We start from the raw sequence: 25,570 nt of genomic DNA on the forward strand, positions 1-25,570 counted from the left end.
CAAGTGGCTAACTAAGGACTTTATTTCAAACCAAAAAAAAAAAAAAAAAAAATTAAAAATAAAAAAATTGAGAGCATTTTCCCTAGGCCAGAGGGAGTGGGGTCAGAACGGACACAGGTTATCTCCACCCCCTGGGCCTGGGGCAGAATGGGGACTGGACCCACACCTCAAGGAAGGAGGCCTGCTTCCCTTTCCCTGTTTCCCCAATGGGGGCACAGTAAGTGGAGGGGCCGCAATCAGATTCCCCCTCCAGTAGGGGGAACGCCAGGTACGTGCTGTGAGCCTCTTCCACCACGGACATGGTGATGGAGAAACCAGTGGGCCAAGGGAATGGCTAGTCCCCACCTTTAGTCAAGCTCCCCTTTCCTCTTCCTGTGACCCAGAGCAGATGGGGAAGGGGAGCCAAGGAAAACCCCCCAGACCCCAGAAAGGTCCCCTTCTTTCCCCCAAACTCTAGTATCCCTTCATCATCTCCATGGGGGGCAGTGGCTCCTGGAGCCTGTCACAGGTGGTAATACTGTCAGAAATGGGGGAAGGGGTCAGGAAACCCCAATAAGCTTCCTCCCTGACACTCCTCCACTCCAGGGGCAAGCTCCCTCATCACCGAGTGATCCTCGCTAGCACTCTCACCATTTGTCTCCCTCGGGTGGATGCTGACCCTCCCAGGGAGTCTCTCATTGCCCCCCCCACCCCCGCTGCTCCCTGGGGCTGGCAGCAGGGCGTCACATGATGCCATTGGTGAGGTACTGGAAGCCATCATAGAGTTTGGTGGTGATGGACCGCATGCTGCCGTCCACCATCTGCTCCACCAGTAGCTGTAGCTGTTCCTCAGTCATGCTCATGTGGAAGCGCTCCTTGAGGTTGCGGATGGTGCTGGAGCCATGGAAGCAGGGCAGCTGGGAGCCTGTGGAGGGGGGATTCGGGGGTCACCCACAAGCACAAGGCCTGCAGGCCTGCTTCTGACCTGGATCAGCACCTCCCCTTCCCGCGCCCCCCCCCTCCCCCCCATCCTGTTCTCTTGTCCACAGCTGCCAAGCCTAAGGGCCCTGACAAGGCTCCAGTGCAATTATGTGGGGTAGGGGGTGAGAAGGGAAGAGCTGGGGGAGACCTGCCCCAGGTGCAGGAACAGGAGGGGTCCCTGGGCTGTGATGAGCCAGGCAAGGAAGGCCGGGGCCCGGTCACTTATCTGGCTGCAGTCTCTGCCTATGCTACAGGACACTCACAGATGACCTGGGCCACCGTCATTACGGGGCTGGGCGGGGACTCTCCCGTGCAACGTCGGCAACCTGTGGGGTGTGGCCGGGGTGGCCCAATTGAGTATTGATAGGGAAGAGGTGAGCCAACAGCTGAAGGAGAGCTTGGAAAGGCAGGCTTGGGCAGAGAAGGAAGGCCCAAGTGACAGACAGGAAAGAAAAGAAGAGAGCCAAGGGAGAGCACTGAACTGGGAACTAGGGGCTGTGGCCAGTGGGACGGAAAATGGAAACGGAATGGGGCTGCTGACTTCCAAGTGAGATGGGACCAGGACCTGGACTCCCTAAGAAGTAGGGGAGAAATGAAGAGCTCCGGGACCAGGCGGAGCCCAGGACACCCAGGGCTGCCCCAAAGTGCGGGAGAGTTGGTGTATGCAGGTGTGGGTCGCTTTCCCCGAGCTACCAGCCAGGACTCGGGCTCTTGGACCTGCCAGCATGCGGCAGGGTGGGGCCCGCTCCACTACCTCGGCCCAAGGGCCCCCACCTTGCTGCATGATCTCCACGATCTGCACCACCTTGTCCATGTGTTTCCGGGCAGCAATGAGCCCCTGCAGCATCAGCATCTTGTAGTAGTTAAACATGTCACCATCCAGCCCTCCCATCACCTGGAGAATGGAGGGGTAAGTGGGAAGCACAGCTCTGAAGGGAAGGGAAGAAGCTCACAACTAAGCTCTGCCCTTCCCCACTCACTTCCCACCTGCCCTCTCACAGAGCTAACGTCCTCCTTAGCCAAGAAATTGGCAAGGATCACCCACATGTCCCCTCGCTATCTGGGCCATTCCATTCCATGGTACAGAACCCCAGAGTTCATCCTCCTCCTGGCAGGGAGCTTGATGGAGACTAGCTTTTACAAACTCACATCCACAAACTCTGTGGTCAGTTTAAACGCTGAAGTCTCAAAGCCCAGGTTCCGAGGGGAGCTGGAGAGGATGAAGCCAAAGTCGATGTGGATGATGTGACCATCGGCATCTAGAAGGATATTCCCATTGTGCCTGAAGAGGAGATAAAGATAGTAGGTAAAGGAGGAAGCAAAGTACTTGTGGGTCAGTGTGACCCCGAACCCCCCCAAGTGAACATGTGTTGAGCAAAAGCTTTTTGCAAAATCCACTCCTGGCTGCCTTCACCCATCCTGGGAGCTCATACTACCAGCAGACACCCTTCAATGAGGAAAAAATGCCAGCAGAGGCCGTAGTGTCCAAAATTGCTATTAATATGAGAAAACTCAATTTTCACCTCACTTATTTAGCAATAACCACCTGGAGCACAGCCGACAGATAAGTCCGAACAGTCTCCGAACCTCATGGGGAAAGTCTCTCTGAAGAACTTTTTGCTTAATCCAACACTTCTAATAAAATTCATGGTTGGGTTTACCAGCCCATAATAAGCAGCAGCAAAGTCTGAAGGGCTGCAGAAACAGGAACACTAAAAACCCAGAGAAATGTTTATATTTAGTTTAAAAAAAAATTAACAGGGAACATCTTAGACCTACAAGTCACATTAGTTGCTGGGGGGCATATGAATTAAAGAAAGAAAATTCCAGGTCTTAATGACTTCCAAAAGAATGTCCCACAAGGGAGCCAAGATTACTCCAAGGTGGGGAAGGCAGAGACCTATTCAGCATAACACAACCCAGCCAGGCAAGGCCTTTGTTAAGTAAAGTGTTAGTATCCAAGGAGGCCAAGGGGGTGGGGTGCCTTAAATCTCACTGGCCAGAGGGGAAACTGCTCTCCTTTCATGTCCCAACCAATCACCAGGGCACTAGAGGAAGCAGAGCTCAAATTAGGAAAAGCTCTGGGTTTGGGATAAAAAAACCATGCAATTTTACTCTGATCCAGTTCCCTGCATGTTAAACCATCACAGGTTATTCCCTGAATAACGCCACAATTTTTCTGTTTTTCCTACATTTGAGTCGCTCATCATTTTTTTTTAAAAGGTTCAACAGACTGCTGTTCGATTTCTTTGTTCCACAATGGAATGAATCTCTCATTCTCTAAGAGAACTGGAAACGAGTTAGGAACAGGAAGGGCAGACAGCCATCCCATTTCAGCCATCCATCTGCTAGATCCTATTGTGATAGTGCTTCAGGAAACTGGATTCAAAATCCTGAGCTTTGGCCTAGAAAATGGTTTTCTAGCAAAAACAACACCCTCCTCCCCTACATCTGGCATGCTGTTTGTTTGCATGGCTCTGATGACTTGGAAATTAAGCACACCTCTTGCTTTCAGACCCTCCTATGCTCAGGGAAGCCAAGCTGTTTCCTTTCCCAAACCACTGATAGATGGCTTTAGAATCTATGTTAAGACTACTCAACACTCAGGACAACCAGCAGGAATATAGTTGCATTCTGGATGTTCCAGCACAGACAGAGATGCAGTGATGTCTAGGTGGTCCCCCAGGCTGGGGGACATATGCATATGTGAGAGGTTGGGGCAGGGGCTCAAAGCTGAGAGTGGCCCAGAAGGCAGGTGGGATGAGGATCTGGGGACTCAGTCACCCACCTGTCTTTCACCTGGAGCAGGTAGCAGACAAGACAATAGCCAGCGCAGCTTTGTACAAAATTGCGCTGGGCGCTGAGGAACGCCTCGGTGGTATAGCTGCCATGCTCTTGTAGGAAGTAATCGAGCAGGGAGAGCTGTGACTGCTTCTTCACCTGATGGATGGACACAGCATTGACCACAGGCTCTATCATGCCGCTGTCCGCAGAAATCACAAGGATCTTGTAGGGCTTGATCCAAAGGGGCACCCGTTCTTGCTCCCAAATGGACTGAGAGGAGAGACAAGGACACAGGAGGATCACCATCATCTCTCTAGTTGGGAAAAATGGTAGCTGGGCCAGAGGGAGAAGAGACTTGAATCCCTACTTAGCCACCTTTTCTCTGCCTGTTACCTTAACCAAGATTGTCTTGAAACATTAGAAACAATCCAAAGATCCTGCCGGGACCAAAAAGCAAGCTAGAGAGGTCCAGGAAAACAGAGAAGGAGCTAGACCCCGACATAGCAGGAAACACCAGGAAAAGAGTCACAGAAATGGAGAACGATGTTGCTCGGTACAAGGGGAGGGAGTACGTGTGATGGGCTCTCCTATGTTTTTTGTGCGGAAGGAGTAATTAATTTTAAGGAAGGGAGAACAGCAAGGTCTTAAACCCCAGCCAGTATGACTCCTCTCCACCTCTGGAAGATGCAGTGCCAAAAGGAGCCAGGAGAGGTCCCTGTTGTCTCCTCCATCTTCCCTAAGGGCAGGAGCTGCATCCAGGCCCAAGTTCTCTTCATCCCCAAGCTGGGCATTTCCCCTCCCCTCCCCTCCCCTTACCTGCAGCTGTTTCAACACCTGGAAGGCTAACAACTCTTGCCGCAGGTCATCCCCACACTTGACAATGACTGAGAGGAGCCGCCAGTTGGGGAGGTGGCCGTAGGGGGAGCCCTCTCGGATCCGCCTGTAAGGGAAGGAGGAGATGAGGATGAGGAGGCAACCAGCTCCTCCTGGTGAGTGGGTGCGCCCCCCCTAACATCTCCCCTACCCCCCACTCTGGTGGGATGCACATGGGCTAAGTCCGGGTCTGTACCTCTGGACACTGTGAATCTTGATGGGATCAAGGGGGTGACCTGGCCTGAAGTCAGAACAGCATCCACTCACCTGACTTTCTCTTGCCAGGGCTCTTTGAGGGCAACTGCCGATGGGTCTTCTGGGTCCCGTTTAAAGGCGGTAGGGGTATGGGCTAGCTGCTCTGAGAGGCGCCGTCTGGCAGGAGACAAAGCCATCCCGTACTACGGGTCAGGAGCTGACATTTACAGGATTGGCCCTGGCCTACTTCCGGCCCGATCCGGCCTACTCCAGCCCACTCCCAGCCCAGTCAGGCCCAGATGAGAATGTTTTTAAAAAGCCAAGAAACCGGGATAGCACTAAACTTAGAAACTTAGAATATGGTTAGAGACTGGGGTCGACAAAAACAATGAGTGAGAGAATGCAATGAAAAAGGCCAGTTGTGTGGCCCCCAGATGGGCACGTCAGCTCTAAAGGAAGGAGAGGTCAAGGGAGAAAGGGCAGAGCTCTTGGGGTGGTCATACCGGATGTCTCCTGCTGCAATGAACACGGGCTCTTTGCTCTCTTGGCTGGTGATACTATCCACAGAGAACTGGGAGATGTTGTCACAGCTGTTGGCATGTACTTCGGGGAGCTGGGGGGGAAGGAAGAGGTAGCCATAGGAAGCAGAGGACCCCTCTCCTCTCCCCTCCTTCTCACCCTGATCTCTGGGCCCTTCCAGACCTTGCTTCTGACACTCACATCAATCCCACCGTGGTCTCCTTTCATGTCCCTTTGGCAGCGGGGTATGAGCCCCAACAGGGACCATTTTTTCTTTCTAAGGCTGGGAGGTTCCTGAGGGAGGCATGATGGCACTTTCCCTCTGAATCTCCCCAGTGCCCAGAGCCTTAACAGCCTGGGTGTGAAAGTCAACTGCAGCCATCACTGACCTCCCTAAGCCATAGTTTGCCCCCCAACCATTATTTCTGAGGCTGCGTTCTGGTGCTTTCACATTGTCTGCCAGGGCCGGCCTGGCACCCCTCCCCACCCCCCAACCCTCCTCCTCTTGGGCAATGTCAGTATCACTGCCCGGAGCCCCGCTCCTCCTCCTGCCACTAGGCCTCCCTGGGTTGCTCATTAACTCTCAGGTATGGGCCCAGTCAGCTTCTGGAGGCAGGGCCTCCTTTGTATTTGTCTGCCAGCGTCTGGCCCAGCCTTCAGCACAGACAGAAGACGTTCCACCAAGCGTTCCCACTTCTGTGTGGGGACAGTGGCCTTGGGAGCCGCTTGCTCTGTGCCCAGCCTGGCCTTAGTGCCCAGGGCCCCGTGACGAGCCCTCTGGATCCCTGCTGAGGTCCACTTCCCCCTGCTCCAGGCAGGCTCCTTGATGCTTCTAACTGTCCATCCTGATAACTGAGTCCAGCCCAGACTCTCCTGGCCCCGCTTTGGGCACTGCCCCTGTGGCCAACCTCCTCTGGGGTTCTCCCACTCACATCCTGAACCCTGACGCTTGTGACTTTGCATCTGCACTGTCCCTCTCCCTGTGCTCTCTGCAAAGCCCCTCCCCCTTCCCTGAACCCCAGGGAGTCGGTCCCGGCAGCCCCTCCCCCTTGCCTGTCTGGGGCGGTCCCTGTGGGCCTCTCACCTCCACCTGGAGCTCGCCGATGTCGTCCACAGACCAGGCTTCGTCGTCGTTGTCGTAGTTGGGGACGGTGCTGAAGCTGCCTGCCCGCTGCTCGTGGGTGATGCCGCACTCGGGGAGGTTCTCCACGGACCGCGTGCTGCGGATCCGGTTCTCTGGGATCCGGGTCGGGACGCTGGTGGTGTCAAAGTTCTCACACTCAAGGACCTCCACGTAAATGAGATACGGCGCCTGGAGGAAGAGCGGGGGGCTCAGGCGGCCTGCTCCCGCCCCTTCTCCTGCCCCGGGAGCCTCCCCGGATGTCTGGGATGCTCGTCATCTCCTGCTGCGCTCGGTCCTGGAGATGAGGGGGGCAGCATGGCTGGGTGGGAACAGGAGGGGCTCTGAAGGCCTGGCTCTGCTCCTCTGACCTGTGGCGTTCGGGAAATTACTTAGCCTTTTGGGACTCAGTTTCCTCATCTGTAAAATGAGGCAGTTGGACTAGTTGACTGAAGGTCCCTTTTGCTTCTAAATCCCATGATCTGGAAGAAGGAGTGTGCGGTGAAGTCTCAAGGGTTCCAATGAGATGGAACTCTCTGAGGTACCAAAAGGCAAGGCTCAAGCAGGGGCGGGGGCTTGAGAAAGCGGGGGAGCACACAGGTGGTTAGAGGAATCAATATGGAGTCAGGGAAAATTCATTCCAACTAAAGTCCTGGATGACGAGCTGGACAAACATTCCTGCAGACATTGGCCCAGTGTGCAGCAACACCCCCAAACGCCAACAAAATAGCATTTATCAATAAGGGTGTGAGGAACAAAACCAACAAATTAAACTCCCTTGAAATCCTAGTAAGTCCTTCTGCTCCCTGAACCTCAAGAAAAGAATAACCAAAGTGGATAAAGGTTGGGGAAGGCAATTCAAATGATGCAAGAGGGGGGAGGAGGCTATTGTGTGAGAAAATACTAAAGAGATTAGAATTCCTCAAAGGTGGAAACATGCAAGCCAGGAGGGGACATGTCAAGTTTGAGCAAGGGAAATCTAGGAAAAATAAAAAAGGAACATTTATTAAAAGGAACAAATGTAAAACACCCCGACTCTATACTCTCTATATTAAATTTATAGAACTCATTACCCTGAAAAGTAATAGTAGTGGTCAGGAAATGTAATAGCTTCCAAAAAGCCTTAGAGAAACCATTGGGTGACAGCCACGACAGGCTGTTTTGGTGACACCTCTAGCCTTCTGAGCTCAGTCAGAGGACATAGAATGCTCTTAGGTCCAAGAAACAGAATCTGTGTGGAGTAGGAGCAAGAACATGGGACAAAGGTGGAGAAGCGCAGGTCCTGCCAACAACTCTGCTAGTAAATTACTATGAGGTTGAACAAATCATTTCAACTTTCCCCAACCTTCATTTAGCTGTTGCTCAGGTGAGATTCAAACTCCCTATCCTCCCTATCCTCCCAACCTCCCAAGCTTTTTGAGGTTCAAGTAAGAAAATGCATGTGATGTATTGGTCTACCTGCCCTCTAGGGGAGGGGTGGGAGGAAGGAGGGGAGAAGCTGGAACAGAAGTTTTGCAAGTATCAGTGCTGAAAAATTACCCATGCATATATCTTGCAAATAAAAAGCTATAGTAAATAAAGAAAAAAGAAAACGCATGTGAACTATGTTGCAGAAGTAGAATTCTGCAAATTGAAGGGGCTATGTCAATTAGAACAGTAAATGTATAGGTGGGACAGTCTAACTGTTCTTAGCACTTACAGGGATTTTCCTTCTACTGTGCCCCCAACTCCCTGCTCCCTCTTCACTCAAATCCAAGCCTGCCTCCTATAAGCTTTTCCAAATTAAACCCAAGTGGAAGAATGAAGCTCCTCACCCAGGGCTTACCTTAGGACTTTCAAACAGCAAACACTGGAAGAGAAAGGCTAAGCTCTGAGAGAAGGCCTTAGGTTTTATCTAAGCTCTGCATGTGACTAGCAACCATGCTCAGCATATACAAGCTGCTTAGCAGATTTTGTTGAATAAAAAGGAGCAAGCGAGGTCGGCTTCTGGGCGTGGGGGGACAAGTGGGAGCTTACCTACCTTATCCTTAGAGTTGAGGACAACTGCTTGGGTGTGGGGTACCCGAACCACATGGTGGTCGAAGCCAGCAGTTGGCAGCCAGACTCGGGCAGGGAGCTTGTGGTTGAGTAGGGACAGCTCAGATATCAGCCTCTGGGTCTTCTGTTCCTTGGTGGGCAGCGTTGCCAGTCGTTTGCCAATTGCCATCAGAGATTTGATGAACTCTCGCTCAGGAGCCAGTCTGACCGGCTATGAAGTATCAGGGTAAGAGATAGGAGGGAGTTACACAGCTGCCAGAGAAACCCCATTCATCAAAGTCTCTTTCGATCGACTGTAGCCAAAGTTCCCTGGTGTCCAGGGAGCAGCAGGTTTTGGGGGATGGTTTTTGGCCCAATGGCACAACCTTCCCATCACCCCAGTGATTCCTGTGGAGGTTCTGAGAGGTCAGAGGGAATGTCAGGCCCCTCCCAGTGTTCTAAGAGTCCTTAGGAGATATCCCCAAGATGCAGTGTACAAAGAGAGGGTATGTTGAGGGGTGTCTGAGGTTTTCCAGAACTTTAGTGAGAAATACCTCTTTCTCACTAAGCAATCTCCTCATTCTGACTTACTGGGACTCTCTTGAGCATCTATGGAGGTGATTGGCACCTTCCAGTTCCTTAGGGGATTGGAACAAGAAGATTCTGGTGGATATTTCCTCAGTAAAAATGGATATTTCCCCAAATCCCACTTCAAGCTCTTGCAAATGACATTCTTCCCTTCCCTTCTCTCTCCCATCATTCCACATGCAAGCAATAAACATGCAGGGGTAGGAGAGAACAGAATTTGTCTAATGGGTGAAAAATCAATGGGGAAAAGCAGTAGCAGCTAAAGGAGGACCTTTCAAGAAAGCCCTTAACCCAAAGGCTGAGCTGTTGACTCACTCTCGATTTTTGAGGAGAACCCATGTTTTCTGAGATGCCCTCCCCTCTCCAGCCCTGATCCAGCGGCACAAACAGCATACTCTCAAGCCATCCAGTTCTGCCCAGGTCCAGAAATGGCTCATCCACTATTTAAGAAGCTTTCCATATCCTGGTGTAGGATATTCCAGACATCTCCCCAAAGAGGCAGGGGTAGTCTGGGTAGGAAGAGATGGACTAGGCTAGACAACAAAAAGGGGATTCTTTAGCCTAGGCTTCTACACCAGGGGAAGAGTTTATCAAGACCACCAGCTCAGATTCCTATCCTATCTGTTTAGTGCTTGATGCATAGATGACATTTAATAAATGTTTATTGACTGATTTCACTCACTTATCAACAGGCCACTCCTTCATATGAATAACATTTCACTCACCAGACTTTTTTCCCCCTCATGATTATTTTCCCTAAACGAGAATTTCTAACTTAATACTGCAAGACTGACCTTCTCGGGAAAGCCACTTGGTACATATCTACCAAGACTAGGAGATTCTCAGGAATCCCACTCAAGAACTAACTAAACTCTGGTCTTTTCATGAATTTTGAATGCTGAACAGGAAGAATAAAACAGAGTGGGGGCTCTCTATTATCAAAGATACCCCCAAACATCCAGTGAGGGAAAAAGGATGAAAGGAAGAATGAACTTAGAAATTCAACCCTACCCAGATGGGGTTCCTCAAGGAGAAAGACCCTCCTTGGACTTTATGTTCAAGTAGTCATCTCAGAAAAGAGGGTAGGACTTGTCCTGATCCTTAAATCAGTAGAATCACCCAGACTGGCTGATTATATGATATATGTCACTTCACAGAGGAGACAGGAATCATGATTGAGAAAGGAATGGCACAGAACACAGAAAATTGATTGGGGAGACAAGTAAAAAAGCCAAAATGAAAAAACAAAAACAAAACAAAAACAAAACCCCAAAACAAAACAAAAACCAAAATGAAAAAAAAAAAAATCATTCAAATTCCCAGAGGCCCCAGCATTTCCTCTCACGTCTCTGCCCAGAGGCAGGGTCTTTGATCCTGGAAAACTCTTGGGGGTAGGGAATGCACTGGAATGTCAACCAAAGGGACTTATGGCAAGACAGATAAGGCAAGAGAGATGATGACTAAGAAATATTCTTGCTAATAAATTGGGAAAACAGAGTTACTTGGATCTATAAGAAATGAAGCTGCAGTTGAGAAATAGTCTGTGGGCAAACAAACGTTTCTTTTTAGACCAAGTCCTTTCCTCATATGTATTGGGTGCTCCTTGGAGGGCCCCAGGTGAGGGGGAGGAAATAAGCTGGGGGAGGGAAAAGGACATAGGGAAGAAGAATCCTTTTCAGGGCACACATTTTTGCCAAGTAGTTTCTGGCACTAGCTCCAAAAACCAATTCCCACCAATACCTCTAGGAAGCTTGTTCCAGAAACCTGGGATGGATAAAAAGGACAGTTCCCCCTGTTCTCATTAACTTCTGTGAGAAAAAAGAACTGGGCACAATTCAGCCAGGGCTCAGGACAAATGGCAGCAAGGTGAAAGGTAGATCCTCTCTGTCAGGGGAGTCAGTAAGGGTCCCAGCCCCTGGGATGAGGGTGGGGGTGGGTAGGAAGGAGTCTTTTAAAAGCTGATCTTGGCATGTGGGCAAAGGTAAAAATACTAAAAGGAGATCTGGGGACGGAGAGGAAATGCTGCCATGGGCGGACATGGGGAGTCAGCCACCCAGCCCCAGCCTGGCCCCACTTACGGAACTGAATGATTTATCAACACTCTCGGTACTGGAGGAGAGTTCCTGGGAAAGGGGCCGGGAGGGCAGGGGGAGAGAGGGGGAGGGGATGGGGGAAGGGAGAGAGAAAAAGGCAAAGAATTTAGCTCCAATTTTGATTACAACCACTTCACTTTCATATCTCTACTGTTGTGTTTTTCTTTAAATAATTAAACCCGGTTATGGAGTTTGACCCTAACATTATCATTGTTTGGGAAATGACGAGGTAGGTTCAGACCCTGAAGGAATCAGAGAGAGGGACAAATGACCAACACTGTTTGTGGAAGGACAGCACATCTCCCTGTTGTGCTTTCTATCTTTTTCTCCTCTCTCACTCATTCGGCCCTTATTTCAAAGAAAAATTCCAGATCTGAGTCTTAGAAGGGGCAGCTCTCCTTAGACTAACACTGTCTGCCAAGACTTTGACGCTCACTAGTTTCCCAAATGCCAGCTCTTAATTCAGGTCAGGTTTTGCTAGATACAGGGTCCTCAAATTAGGGCTCTCCAGTTCTACTGTAGTCTTGAGGGGATACTGTGAAGAAGGAGCCGGGTGTACAAGCTGATGAATCATCACAGACTCCTCACCACACTGGGTGCCAGAGGAAGCAGGGGACAAACAGTCATGTCCTCTCTAGTCTGCTCAGTGCTAAGTGATAGTTACTACCCCTGCACTGCCTATACACTCACCAGGTGATTGGATTTTGCTCCTAGCTGCCAGGTACAGCTTGAAACCACAGTCCCAGACAGTCTCTCTCTTTCTGAGCTCTGGGGGCTCTAAGGAGGCCCCTTAATGGTTCAGCCAGGACCAGGCTGGGGATGGGAAGAATGAGGCTGTCTCTTCTTTCACAAAGCCCCAGTGGCCCCTCAGGACGGCGCCGATCTTGTGGCCCCCACAATGAGGTATGCCAGAGTTTTGGAAGGGGGGGGGAAGAGGCGGGGGTGCAGGCCAAAGCCTAGACTTAAGGGACAGAATCCTACTTTTTCCCTCCTCTGCAAAGATTAATTAAAGTTTAATTTCTATTTGAATATTTAACTCAACAAATTCTACTTGAGTATTGAGCTGCCTCATTCTAATCTGAAGACTGTCCCAACTTTTGCCTCTTTCCTTGGAGATCCTGAGGAGTGTTGAAGAAAGTAGGAGGGTGGGGAAGTCAGGGGAACATTGAGGGAAAGTGTGAACAAAGGAGAGTGTAGGGAAGTTAACCTTAGAAATCTCACCTTTCTATATCCCTTCTCCAGGTGAGGGGAGGGCTGGTGAGCCGGGTGAGAGCCCCAAGGCACAACCTTCAAGGCCTCCTTTTATCAGCGATAGAATGGCTTGTACCACAAACCTAGTTTGGAACAGCCAGCCTCCACACCTCCCATCCGTCTCATCTCCCCCATTCCTACTTTGCTTCGGGGATACCCGTGGGGAAGGTTTTTCCACTGGGTTATCATGACCTCCTGTCTTCACTGAGTCAGCTCCAGGGAGCAGGGCTGGGCCAAGAGCTGACATCAGAACAATATCATGCTGGCAGGCAGGCTGGCGCTCCCAGAATGACATGGAACAGATTTCTCTGTACAAAGGTTGAGGTAGTCCCAAGAAAGCAAGACAGATACACCAAAAATGTTGCTACTGTGGTGGTAGAGGAATTGATCTAGTCAGAAATGGGAAAGAAAATTGCCTGGTGGTTAGCAGCTGACGAAAGTTACTAAGCTCAGTTTCTGGTGACTGTCTATGGAAAGGAGATGAAGGAAGCGGAGTTCCAAGTCTCTGAAGTCTATGGTACAACCCCACCTTACATAATCCTCATTGGAATTAAGAGATGGGTAATGAAGATAAGGGGAAGGATATCCATTTAGGCAAACAAATGGAAACTGTGGAGGCTGGAGGGGTGGGGGTGGGGGGGGAGAAGAGTAAATAAAGGGAGAAAGGGAGTTCAATAACCCCTTCTCCCAGACTAGGAGACTCTGCCTAGTAAACTATAAGCTCCTTAAGGGCAAGAAGCACTAGGAGTGGACATTGAGAGTAATCAGGAATACCTAAATTCAAATTCAGCTTCAGGTACTAACAAGCTGTGTGATCCTGAACAATAACCCTGTTTGCCTCAGTTTCCTCGTCTGTAAAATGAGCTGGAGAAGGAAATGGCAAACCATTCCAGTGTCTTTGACAAGAAAATCTCAAATGGGATCATGAAGAGTTGGACATGACAAATGACTGAACCAAAAAAAAAAAAAAAAATCACCCCAGGGCAGGTTTTTTCTCTTCATCTTTATGTTGTCACACTACTGACACAGTGCTCTGTGTATGGTAGGTACTTACTGTATTAGCTTAATTAATCAATAAATGATAAAGGAAAGGGAGGAAAAGTCCTGGTTACAGCTCTAAGTATCAGGTCTCTTTTACTCTCTGGATCACATTTCCCTCCAGGAAGGGCAATGGAATCAGATGTCTAATCCTTTTAGCATTTGATAACCTGTGAGTGTTTGGAGATCTGTTATCCCCTTCCCTCTCCCAAGATATATATATATATATTGAGATAGAGAACCAATTCAGGAAAATGAGTTACCTGGAAGGCCTGACCCAACTGCCCACAAGAATTGGCCTTAACAAGTTGCCTAGACAGGACCAGCAAGAAAAAGGGCACCAGCCATAGCCAGTACCTAAGGAAAGCCCCAAAGTCAAAATGTGTCCAGCCTTAAGACAGGAGCTGTACAAGTAGGGGAGAAAAGGCCAGGCCTATAAAGTGGCCCCAGGGGGCCTCTGAAGAATTTTGAAGATGGTCATAAAAGAATAGAGTCTAAACTCTCTATCTGATTTTGAACTCCCTGAAGTCAAAAGGCCTGGAATTTATCGAGCCCTATGGCTCTTCTTAGGTCTACAATCTTGCCCCTGCATTCTTTCATTTCATGGCCACCTGATCAAGTCAAAACTAAGGTTACCACAGGAAAGAGTGTAGCAGAAATTTCCATAGGTTCCACCCATACTTAGAACTCCCTAGAGGAGTTATAACTTTCCTAACCATGACACTCCCTTTTGTATAGTCTCTGCCTATTAGAACATAGCAACTACTTGAGGGCAGGTGGCCCCCATCCCAACTGATGTTACCTAGCTCAGTGTCCAACAAGGAAGGAAACAGTTCCATCTTAAGAGAGTATGGTCATGGGGACGTAGATACTGGGGACAACTTCTGTCCAAAGGCCAGAAAGGACAGGTGACAGTTCCAGAAGGGGTTTCTGGTAAATGATTCTGGACTAGAGCATATGTATTCACTCTGCCTCACTCCAGGTCAACAACCTGACCACATGATCAAGGACAAACTGGGCTATAAAGTCTAATTCCCAGAGATAGCAGGTTTCAGATGAGGCTTCGCAGATTTCCTCTCTGCCTTCCAACCCAAGACAGGTTGAAAGGATCCTTACTGTATCAGAAACATGGGATGTGGCACTCCCCCAAGTGGGCACATGCCAAGACCCCAGCCACATGGGGTTTCCAACAAGGGCCAATTCCTTAGTCTTTTTTCTCTTCCTTCCCAAACTGGGCTGGAAGCCAGGCTGGGATCCCAGCCAATGGTGAGTCAGTGGTGGAGAACTGGGGCATCATTGTCTGGCTGGGACACCAGGTCACCAACAGTTGGTTGTCCACTGGGATAATTTCCCCTGCCATTTACCTAGCTGGGTACTAGAAGGCAAGTTTAGATTTCTGATACAGATTCCCCATCTTTAGGCCACATACCTATCCCAATAATGTCATTTCACAGCTTCCTTCTCTTGGCTGTCATGTCTCTAGTTTTATACTGAGAGCTCCTGAGAACCACTCTCATCTAGCTTGCTTACCTATATCTAATTCCTTCTCAAACATAAAATGGGAAATTAGGTATTTCATCCTCACTTTATCATCTAAGAGCTATCATGTAGTAAGGACATTCTGATCGAATGAAATTTGTCCTTGAATCTACAAAGTGGGGAATTGTGTGACAGCATTTATGTGACAGAAGGCCAGAATAAGCTGATGCTCTTAAACAGCTTTCTACATCACCCATGATATACACCTATGATAAAAGTGTTTATTTTTTTATTTGCCAACAGACTCTGCCATTCCCTGTGGATTTTAAGCAGACAACCCAGATCTTAAGTGGAGACAAGAAGGAATCCCTGCCACCAGAAACTCTTCCTCCACAATCATGGCCTCCAAGAGCTTCCTACCAAGAAGTGAATAGGTTGAAAGCCAGGCAGAAAAAGCAAGTGACTGAGAGTCTGGAGACCTGGTTTGCTCACTAACTAGCTGGGTGTCCTTGGGCAAATTAGCTAAGTATGCAAGAGTTTCCACTTTCTTCATCTATAAAATGAGGAAGCTAGATTAAATACTTTCCGTCTTTCAAGCTCTAAAATTCCATGCCCCTGACTGAAATGGAAGATTTGAGGAAGGAAGAAGACATGAGAAATACCACCCTCAGGCAGAAACCTTCTCCCCATGCAGTCCCACACACCACTGTTCCTGACCCAATCCTTGCATTTTACCTCCTCCTCATTCTCCACTTTGGGGTTGCTTGCTGTGCGTTTCAAATTACTGCTGAGGCTGATGCTGGCAGTGGCGTCCGATTTGGAGCGCTGGTGAGTCCTTTTGGAGGGGGATAAGCCTGTGTCAGGAGCAGGGCTCAGGGAGGGCAGCTCCCTCTTTCGATGAGCTGGCTTCAACTCATCTGAAAGGATGAGCTTGCGGAGCTTGGTCCCACGGGAGTGTCGCTGGGTGGAGATGTGCATGTCCGAAGAGTAGGCCCCAAGGAGCAGGGCGCACTGAAGGGAGAAATTAATGCTCTGGCGGCAGCGGTGCACAATGTAGGGCTTGATGGCATCCCCCACATCTTCATCCATGTGGATGTACATGTTTAGCAGCTGGGGCAGATAGAAGTCAACATCTTCATTGCGGAAACAGAAGAGTCGATTGCCTATATAAGCCTGAACCCCGGGCTCCTTGGAGTTGTACAGGTATGAAATGGCCATGGAGATGTCAAATAGCTTTGACTCAAACAGCCTCAGCAGCCACGACTGCTTGGCCGAGTTGTTCTGCCGCCGCCTCCTCGCCCCTTTAGCTGAGCTAGAGGTCCCCACCTCATCCTCCTCTTGGATGCGGCTGGGTGGCTCGTCCAGGCAGCGAAGTTCACTGCCTATGCTGTCCCCATTGACAAGCTCAAGTGGGGGTCCCTCTGGGGAGCTGGTTGCACCATGCAAAAGTTTTACTTTCTCCAACACTTCCTCACAGGCCTTTTGGGCCACCTCTGGGTCAATGACTGCCAGCTCCCCAACCCCTTCAGTGATGACACTGAGCAGGGCACCCCCATTAGTGCCTGGTGGGCTTGGAGTGGGCTCTGAAGAGGCATTCAATGGGGCTGGCTCCACGGCTGTGTCTCCCATGGCCACAGCCGGACACAGCACTTCCAAGCTGGGGAAGGACAGGAAAAAAAGAAACATAAACCAGTCAGTTTTCTGCCTTCCTATTATATTCCAACTTCCAACTCCATGAAGTTCTCCCTGGAATCTGCTTTCCTTCACTGAGCATTACTTAGCAGGAACATCATTACCTCCCTGATTTTACCCATATCACACTCAATACTCCTTTACTTTGTCTCAATGTATTTAGTGTGCACTAGGTTCAGAAGATGTATTTGCTAACATGTTGCTCTGTAAATGTTTTTACAATGTTTTCACAGGTGTACATACATTGTTTCTCTAGACTGGGTCCACTTTAAAGGTATACAGTGTTCTTGCTGCTCCAAAGTTTATTCTCCATCCTTCCCATTCATCCCTTCTGTGCCCCTTCCCTTTGGAGCATTTCTTTAAGCTTCAGATTTCTAAGCCTAAGTATATACCATGTTTTAAAAACTTTTTTTTTTTTTTTTGCCTGTAACAGATTCCTTGACCTCCAATTTCTACTCATAACATTCTCTTTCCTTTAAGACTCAGTTCAGGTGTCTTCTTTTCCATGAAGTCATTCCTTACTCTATCAAGAAGGAAATGATAGCTCTTCCCTCAAGCCATTGAGCCTGATCTTCCTATACACTTGATCATTTAAAAACATGTTTTACACTCATTTCCATACATGTATTCACTTTCACCTCTCCCCACCTGAGATTTGATTATAAACTCTTGGAGAGTAGAGACTTGTTATTTTTCAATTTTGTCACTATAGTAATTTAAGCAGATGCCTAATTAAGGTTTGTGGAACTGACACGAGTAGTTCTGCCTTCTCTAGGAAGCTGGACTAATTTATCACTCCTCCCACAACCCCTCATTAAGGTTCAGATAGATCTTTTATTGATTCCACGTGTATTCTTACCTGCCCTTTTAGACTATAAACTCTCTGATGGCCATCGGAAACCACGGCGGCCCAGGTTAAGAGAAAAGCATTCTAGAATAATGATTCTCAGTCTTTCACTTTTCACCGTCCTATTGTTTGCTTTCATGACACCCTCCCCTATTCCTGAAGGAGCTGGATGGCATATTTATGTTATTTTTTATTGAAATGATTAAGAATCTGAGGTTAAAAAGCTTTATCTCAATATCCCTAGTAATGTTTTGGGGGTCCCAAAAATCAACCACCACCAGGGCTAAGAATCTTGGCTGTAAAACTTGGAGTGGGGGGAGAGGAGGAATGAGATTCCCATGATCCAGACCTCTCTTCTAGAGAGATCCCCTAGAGATCTCAAGGAAGAAAGAGAGGTCAGTACTTCTTCCCTCTCTGGTCCCCAATCAGAATCATCTTTTAGTCTTCTCTCCAACTAAAGCTACTAGTTAGATCCTTATAAAAATTGGAGAACCACAAAGTGAACTTACTGGATGAGGGGTGGAGGGAGGATACTGTGAATTCTTTATCAACCAAGGCTTGGGAGTCTGGCTATAGTCAGCAATGGCTACAAGTCCACGAACAGACTAAGACTATAGTACATTAAATGAACACTGGCCGGTCAGAGGACATTTGAGGATCAGAATGAAGGTGAATTCCAAGTATTAGCAAGAATTTTTAAGCCCAGGCTGAGGCATACATATTTGGAGGGTCTCGGAGGTAGCTTGGACTCTCTAAGCAGTCACTGAATGCTCATTCCTCAGACAATATAAAGAGTAAAAGACAATCCTACTTGACTGAGGATTTCTGGTCTATATTTGTGTCTACCATATCCCTCAAGCTGTGAGGCAATTCAACCAATCAGCACTGGAGGGTATCTCAGGGCCATCTAGTCCAGCCACTATCTGAAAAAGAATGTCTATAAACTAACCAACAAATGGTCTTATACGACTTAGTGATCAGTCTATTCCACCTTTGGAAAATTCTACTATTAGGAAGTTTTTTTACTTCCACTTAATGATTAAAGTTTTGATGTCTAGAGCTAAAGAGAACATATCTTTTCAAATACTTGAATGAAAACACTGTGTGATCCTCATGCCCTATCTCCTTCTACAACCTAAAGATCTCTAGGTTCTCCTAAAGATTTTTCAAAGCTAAGTCCATGGTCTTCTTGGATTCCTCCTGACAAATCCAAGGAATTTTTTAACCACAATCTTTCTGATGCCAATTAATTCTGATGGAGACTAGCGCTGGCTGTTCTACTTCGACTTCTTCCAAAGCTGGGCAGGGCCCCTGGGGGCCTTGCTTTCTGAGCAGCATAATCAGTACTACTACTTGTGTGGATCTGTCTCTACTCGTACTTGTACAACATAAGCATAAGAAAATATCAATCTTTCCTCACCATACTTCTGAAGGGCTCAATACTTTCTACTGTAACTCTGGGTCAGCTTGGACCACCCTGCCTTGCCTCCTCCATCATTCTAGGTCAGAAAATAAACTGATACAGAAAGCCAAGAGTTTCTTATTCAACAGTCATTATTTACATTTCTTTTCTCACAGTCCTTCTCCTTCCACTTTTTCTTGCCTCATTGACTCTTTAAATCCGATGCTTCCCTCAAGCTCATTTTCTCCCCAAAACTTTTAGTGAAGGTGAGCTTTATTTATTCTCGTCTGTACAAAGTTTCAGCATTCACTGAGAGGCTTAGCAAATAGAAAGCAGCTTAACTTTATTAGTGGTTGGAGAGGGAGAAGGTGAGGTATAATTTTCAGGATAGGAGGTTCATGTGCCTCTTCCTATCTTCTCCCAGAGTCCAGCAGAGGACCTCACTTCACTAGTTTCCAAGAGCCTTCTTTGCTGACTTCAGGTTTCTTAACTCTTCTAGAAGATCAGGCTTGCCAAAGGGTGTGGAACCAGACTCCCTAGTACCAAAGCACAAAAGGTTCCCCATGACACTTCCCCATTGGAGATGGGCTTCCTAAACTGGATTTGGGGAGAGGTATAAAGGAGTGAATTAACTTCCTAGTTTCTCTGATACTTAGAAATTGTCAGGGTCTAGTTTTAATGCTCTGGCTGGGAGGTTGGGCACAATGGAGGAAATATGGAGGAGGGAATGTTTAGATTGTTCCTAAATTTTGGGGAATGACAAGAGGAGTAGGGGATTGTCTGGTCCCCAAAGTCCAACATAGTCCCAAATATAACCCATATTGGTTTCAAAGGATAAATTTTAAAATTAGGATGTCTAGGAGGCAGTTTTGCAGAGAAAAGACAATTACAGGGCAGTCTCTGAAAGGACTAGGTCATCAAGTCCTGAATCTACTCTCTCTATTCCATCCTCCCCCTCTGCCAGAAAGGAAGAGAAAAAGAAAAAGAAAAAAAAAAAAAAACCAGTGAGGGAAGAAAATCCAGTTTGGTTTACAATTTCTGTGGCTTCAAGGGACAGACCATCCCCATTCCTATCTGACCATTAAAGCTCAGACTGTCCAGCTTAGAGAAGCTCCTTACCTCAAACTTACTGGAGCCTGAGTGATTTGAGAATTGGGTATAAAAAGAAATTGGAGAAGCCTTTGCTCTTCTGGTTAAGTCCCTGGCTTGGAAGTGGGAGTACTGACAACAGAACATGGGCTCCATTACTGGTGAGCTGAGCTCAGCATCCAGGGTTATTACAGGGCAAAGGGAAGAACGTGTACACGTGCAACAAAAGGAAGTTGGTCACACTTGTCTGGCTCATCTCTGTTCTTTGCCTCTAAGGATCCAGAAACCTTCTTATTCTCAGCTACCATTTCACCCTACTCCACTAATGCATTTACCAAGAGTCTGTCTGTGCCTGAAGCCATACCAGAGGCCAGGACCAGCCTTCCCACCCATTTGTTCATCATGCCTCTCCTTAGTGGGACATTGGTAAGGGTACTAGATTTGGGCAAGTCATTTCTTCTCTGGGCTTATTTTCCTGCTCTTTGACATTCAAGTTCTCTTAAATGGCTTCTAAGACCACTTCTGATGGTCTTATAAGCCTCCTTGTACTTGGTGATCCTGATACTTCTCTGAACATGTTCTCTCCCTAGCAGAATATGGGCTCCTTGAAGGTAGGAGCGGTTTTATTTCTGCATTCCCCAAGTAGTAGAATGCTCTGCCCACACTAAGTACTTAACATTTCTGGAATGGAATAGATTTCAGAGATTTGTAAAGGTCTTGCACTTTTCATGTTTGAACTTTTAAAAAAGTCCTTAAATCCAGACTCTGCCTCTAAACAAGTCTTCTAGTCCTTTTTTCAGAACACCAATGAAGAAGATATAACAGAAGTAGCAGTTATTTGTTCCATTCATAGAAGGCAGTGAAAAAAACCCTTGTTCTTCAGTCAGAAGACATTTGCTTCAAATCCTATTTCTAACATATAAAAGAACAAATCTAACTTTTCAAATTTTCAGAATAAAATGTGTGCTCCCCAAGCCCTACTCTCCTTCCTTTTTGCAGGCTAAAAAAGCCATAGTTTCTGCTACAGATTTTTCAAAGCTAAGTCCATAGTTTTCTTGGATTTCTTCTGACAGGTCCAAATCTCCTCATCACAATCTTTTGGATGCCAATTGATTGGGGGTGGAGGGGGGGAGAGGAGGAGTAATGGAGGAGAAGGAACTCTTCTACTTTGTGTGATTTTGGGCAAGTTGTTATTCTACCTGTGCCTCAGTCACCTTGTCTGTAAAAGTAGGAGATTGAACTAAGTTTTGAGAACTCTCCTAGCTTGGGGTCTCTGGATCCTATGAGTCTGTGAGCAATAGGGGCCCGAAGAGAAAGAAATGGACCTGGAATCAGAAAGCCTCAGGTACTTAAGATAGGATCGTAGGTGAATCCCTTAAACTAGTCATTCCAAGTTCCTCATCTGTATGTTGGGAGTAATGACAGCACCTGCCCCAAAAATTATTGTGAGAATCAAATGAGATGAGTAGATATGCCTTGTAAATCAGAGTTCTAGGTCACTATCATTCTTATGTCTAACTTCAACATTACTTGCGATAGTTTCAGTCCACCTGATATTACTGCTAAAGTTGGAAGCTGGGGCCTCTCATTTTCCTAGCTTTCAATTCAGTTTCCAGGGCCATATAGTTAAGCAAGCTTATGCTCTATCAGGAACCAAATAAAAATCACAGCAATGGTCCCAACAGAATATTGAACTTTGGGCAAAGTTTCTCTCAGGACCTTCAAATGAAGGGATGGCAGTGAACTAAATGTGGCTGAATCAATAATGAATGTGGCTGGGAGCTTCTTGAGCTGCATCTGAGGGAATGGGGTCAAAGAGCTGGTATTAGCAAATTCTGGGCAGAGGCTTAAGTCAGTTCTAGGAGCACCAAGTAGAAAAGACACATGGCAAAAAAAATCAATGGTTACTCTTTTCTAATTGAGCTCTCTCTACCCAGTCCCCTTGGTTATTTGGATGACTTCCATTCTCATGTAGTTTCCATCAAAGCTCTTACCAGAAGAAAGGTTCTCCTCCCTGCTCAAGAGTTTTACTATGCTCAGAGAAAGTGTTCTTCCTATGAGGAAGAAATAGCTTGAAAAAGGGAGATGGGGAAAAAAAGGCTGGAGCAGGTGAACTTGAATCTTAAGTTTCAAACTCTTCTAGATCATCAATGTTCCTGAGAAAAGGGTCCACAGCCATTCCCAGTTGGGAAATGGACAAGAGAGAAGATAAAAAGTGAGGTCCTTTAATTACCTCAGTAGGAGGAGTAGGCACTTTCCATGTGCCTGAAAACAATTGTTTTCAGGCAACATACCAAATCTCTCTTCACTAACATGACTATGATAGAAAGGTATCTGATAAAGCAGCAGCTACACTCTCAAGTCTCTTTCATCTGAGGGTCTCTTCCACTTCTTGGAATATGGGTTTATGGATCAGGCAGGGGAGAGAATTTAGTTAACACCTTGGTGTAGATGAGAAGTTAAATGGAGCTGAGGTTCTCTTTTAATCATGTTAATTTGATAGTCTCTGTAGAACATGGACTTATCTGATAAAAGAGACAAGAAGGCAAATTCCCAGGAATACAATACTACAACTATTAATAAATACCTTTAGATTATAATTCCTAAAATGTTTTGTAAACAAACAAGGTAGGTGTGATTCTGTTCCTCAACTAGTCCCAGCTATTAAACCATTACAGAGCTGACTTACACAAAGTAGATTAATATGCCTAAGGTTACTCTGGGGATCAAATAAGGAAGTCACACACTGAACCCAGGAGTCTTATGTCCTCATGGCTCTGTCCACTGTCCCATGCTCCTTTGTTATGCTGGTTACCTTTCAGAGGCTGGCACAAGCTGCCCACAGTCTTATGGAGTCAACAAAACTATTCCAGTGAGTCAGAGGAATTCAACAAATTTCACCCTGGATCAGGGCACAGCCTCTACTGAAAGATAATTCTCCAGTATCTTTAAAGCAACAAAGCTTAAATATCCCACAGCAAACTTCCCCACCACCTCATCCATACCGATTTGTCAATCCATTTAGTATTGACATTTAGTACTGAGGAAGTGAAAGGAAAAAGCATCGATAAGGCGCCCACCCTGCTCATTTAATGCTAGAAACAAGTCTGAAAGGGAGTATGACAGCTCCTAAAAGCCTTAAGGCGGTTTGCTTCGGGTCACACAGCTCCTAAACGTTAGGAGGCCACATGTGAACTCGGGTCTTCTCGATTCCAGGCCCAGTGCGCTGCCCCTCCGCCAAAGCCAGACTTCTCCAACATTTCTCATCCCTGCTAAGCGCATATACCCGAGCCTGGGCTCAAAGGCTCTTGACACATTAGGAAATCACCTCCAGTCGGTCTTTTAGGGAATCTTCTGCTCGGGAAAACCAGAACCATCTTTCTAACATATTTATTTAGCGCAAGACTTCTTTGATACGGAAATCGGAGGGGGCTGGCTGGGCGGGGAAGGGGATGACGGAGGATGTGCCGGACACACAGCAAAGTGGGATTCCGGACTGTGCAGCCCAATCGTTAAGGCCCCGAGAAACCGAAAGGAACTTCCGCTGAATTCCTCAAGAGAGGGAGGTCGTCAGCGGTGGTCGCGGCTAAGCCCCTCCGGGCTGCTCTGCGGCGGGAGTACTCGCGCTGGGCCGGCCCGAAACCATACGCGGGGGGAGGGGAGGGGGGAAGTTACCAAAATCTATTCGCGATGTCAGGCCTGGGAGGGAGCCCAGTGACAGGGAGACGGCACAACGAGAGAGGAAGGCGAGGGCTGGGGTCCGCAGAGCGGGGGAAAGAGCAAGGGGGGGGGAGGACGCAGAGTGGAGGGGCCCGCGACGGGGAAGAAGAAAATAAGTGAGTGGGGCTGGGTTCGAGAGGAGGAAAGACGGGGGGAAACCCTGGAGTTAGGGGGAGGAGCTAAGAGAGGAGGAAGGCAAAGTACGTGGGAGGACCCCAAGCTTAAGGGAAAAGTTGGAGGGAACCCGATACGCAGGTGCTCCCAGGGGTGGGGGGGCAAGTTGGGCCGTCGGACCGGGGGTGAGGAAGGAGGGTGGGGGAATGGGGATGGGAAAAAGAGGAACGCTGGAGGAGGTGAAGGGGGGAGGGGCGCCTTACCTCCGGGGACCCCCGCGGAAGGGACGTGGTGTGGGGTCGATGTCGGGCCGCCGGCGCCGGCGCCGCCGCCTCAGCAGCAGCAGCCGCTCCCGGGCTCCATCGGCCGCCTCCGCTTCTCTGACAGCGGCGGCGGCGGCGGCGGCGGCGGCGGCGGCAGCGGCGGCGGCTGCACCAGGCCCCGGCTGCGGGGCTGCCCTGAGCACTGCCTGCGGGGGCCTTTGAGCCGCCTTCACCCTGGCCAGCCAGCACAACTTCTCCTCGCGACCGAAACAAACAAACAGAAAGTCTTCCTCCGCACCGGATTCCGCCGTGTGGTATCTGCTTCAGGGTCTGAGTCCTCCCTCCCGGGGATTTTCCTCCGCGCGTCCCGGGGGCTCAGGACCCCACTGAGCCCATAGTAACCTATGGAGTCGACTGAGGTGTCTAAAACATGCCTATCCAGAAATAGAAAAGGGGGGTGTGTGTGCGTGGGTGGGAGGACCGAGTAAGATACCTTAGACTAGAGAGGCGGGGCCAAAGGTGGGCGGGGCATCCAGACAAAGGGGCGGGGTCAACCTTCGGAGGCCGAGCAAGCATAGCGAGGCTCTAAGGGAGCCGAGAAGGAAAATTCCGAAAATGCAGGAAGCGACGGGTAGCAATTGGATTCGGGACGATTGGGAATTGTTTAATTCTGGAACTCTCTGTGCAAGAAAAGAGGCAGGGAGTGGGGTCAGACTCGTGTAGTTTGATATTAAATGATTATGCAAACTATGTGGTAAAGAAGGACCGGGGATTTCGGAGGTCGCTGGTCATTCATTGAATGTCTGCCTCTTCTCCGTCTCCTCCCAACCCCCTTTGGATGAAGTCAGCTCCTGTCCGTTTTGGGGGCCGGGGGCTCAGCAGAGGGGTCTTTAAGGAGCTTCTAGCTACGGAGGAGGAGACGGCGAGGCCCACAACCGTTCCCCCTGGAAGGGCCGGGCTGCGGGCTCGAACCTTCTCCTGGCAGAGGCGCTTCCGAGGCGCCGTTACTGGACCTCCCGCGAGGCCTCCGTTTCCCGCGCTTTTACCCGCCACAACCCGTAGAGGTGGTTTCCTTCCCCTCCCCCCCACCGTCCAGTAAAGGAGCCTTTAGCTCCGGCTCGTCGTGGCCCGATGCCGGGCCCTTGTTCTACACACTCTCCCCTAACCTCGGCCCCGCTCGGCCACTGGCCTAGGGTGAGTAAAGGGAGGCGGGGGGCGGGGCACGCGAGGGGCGGGGCACGCGATGGGCGGGGCAAGCGGGGGCGGGGTCGGGAGCTCCGCCTCGCGGCTGTGGGGAGGGTCACGTGACGGCGGGTCCATTCATTCCCCCTCCCCACCCAAGCCGAGCTGCGGATCTTCTGGTGCAGCCTCGGGGGTGCGCCCCGCGGGGTGACCTGCCGCGGCCCCCGCCTTTCGATAGCGCCGTTGTCTGACCTCAGCCCCCGGAGGTGGGTGAGGCAAGGTTTGCCCACTCCTCTCCCAGGTAAGCCGAGACTGCGAGTGCCCGAGGTTCGCCCCGCAGTCTGA

General features: G+C 48.8%; 1 protein-coding gene across 4 annotated transcripts; it reads right to left on the reverse strand.

Moving 5' to 3' along the window:
* Positions 1 to 8: 8 nt before the first annotated feature.
* Positions 9 to 24,358, reverse strand: PI4KB (phosphatidylinositol 4-kinase beta). 4 transcript variants are annotated; one of them, XM_031967509.1, is made up of 13 exons: positions 24,044 to 24,358; positions 15,652 to 16,573; positions 11,134 to 11,178; positions 8,472 to 8,699; positions 6,416 to 6,643; positions 5,316 to 5,425; positions 4,885 to 4,989; positions 4,561 to 4,684; positions 3,749 to 4,014; positions 2,110 to 2,242; positions 1,735 to 1,855; positions 1,224 to 1,286; positions 9 to 904 (listed from the first exon to the last, which is right to left on the reverse strand). In XM_031967509.1, exons 2-13 carry the CDS (start codon positions 16,543 to 16,545, stop codon positions 723 to 725), a joined length of 2,499 nt encoding a protein of 832 aa, XP_031823369.1. In that variant the 5' UTR covers positions 16,546 to 16,573; positions 24,044 to 24,358; the 3' UTR covers positions 9 to 722. The 4 variants fall into 4 exon arrangements, with proteins under 4 accessions (XP_031823369.1, XP_031823370.1, XP_031823371.1 ...); XM_031967510.1 differs by lacking the exon at positions 11,134 to 11,178; XM_031967511.1 differs by lacking the exon at positions 1,224 to 1,286.
* Positions 24,359 to 25,570: the final 1,212 nt, after the last annotated feature.

The sequence above is a fragment of the Sarcophilus harrisii genome, chromosome 4 (genome assembly GCF_902635505.1).
Source record: "Sarcophilus harrisii chromosome 4, mSarHar1.11, whole genome shotgun sequence".
Lineage (NCBI taxonomy): Eukaryota > Metazoa > Chordata > Mammalia > Dasyuromorphia > Dasyuridae > Sarcophilus > Sarcophilus harrisii.

What these genes read in the sequence shown, in the direction of transcription:
- PI4KB (XM_031967509.1), bottom strand. Translation starts at nt 16,545, where the DNA reads ATGGGAGACACAGCCGTGGAGCCAGCCCCATTGAATGCCTCTTCAGAG. An exon ending in CTGCTCCAGGTGAAAGACAG is followed by an intron (nt 2,243 to 3,748) that starts GTGGGTGACTGA and finishes TCTCCTCTTCAG; the next exon opens with GCACAATGGGAATATCCTTC. An exon ending in CGTGGAGATCATGCAGCAAG is followed by an intron (nt 1,287 to 1,734) that starts GTGGGGGCCCTT and finishes CACACCCCACAG; the next exon opens with GTTGCCGACGTTGCACGGGA.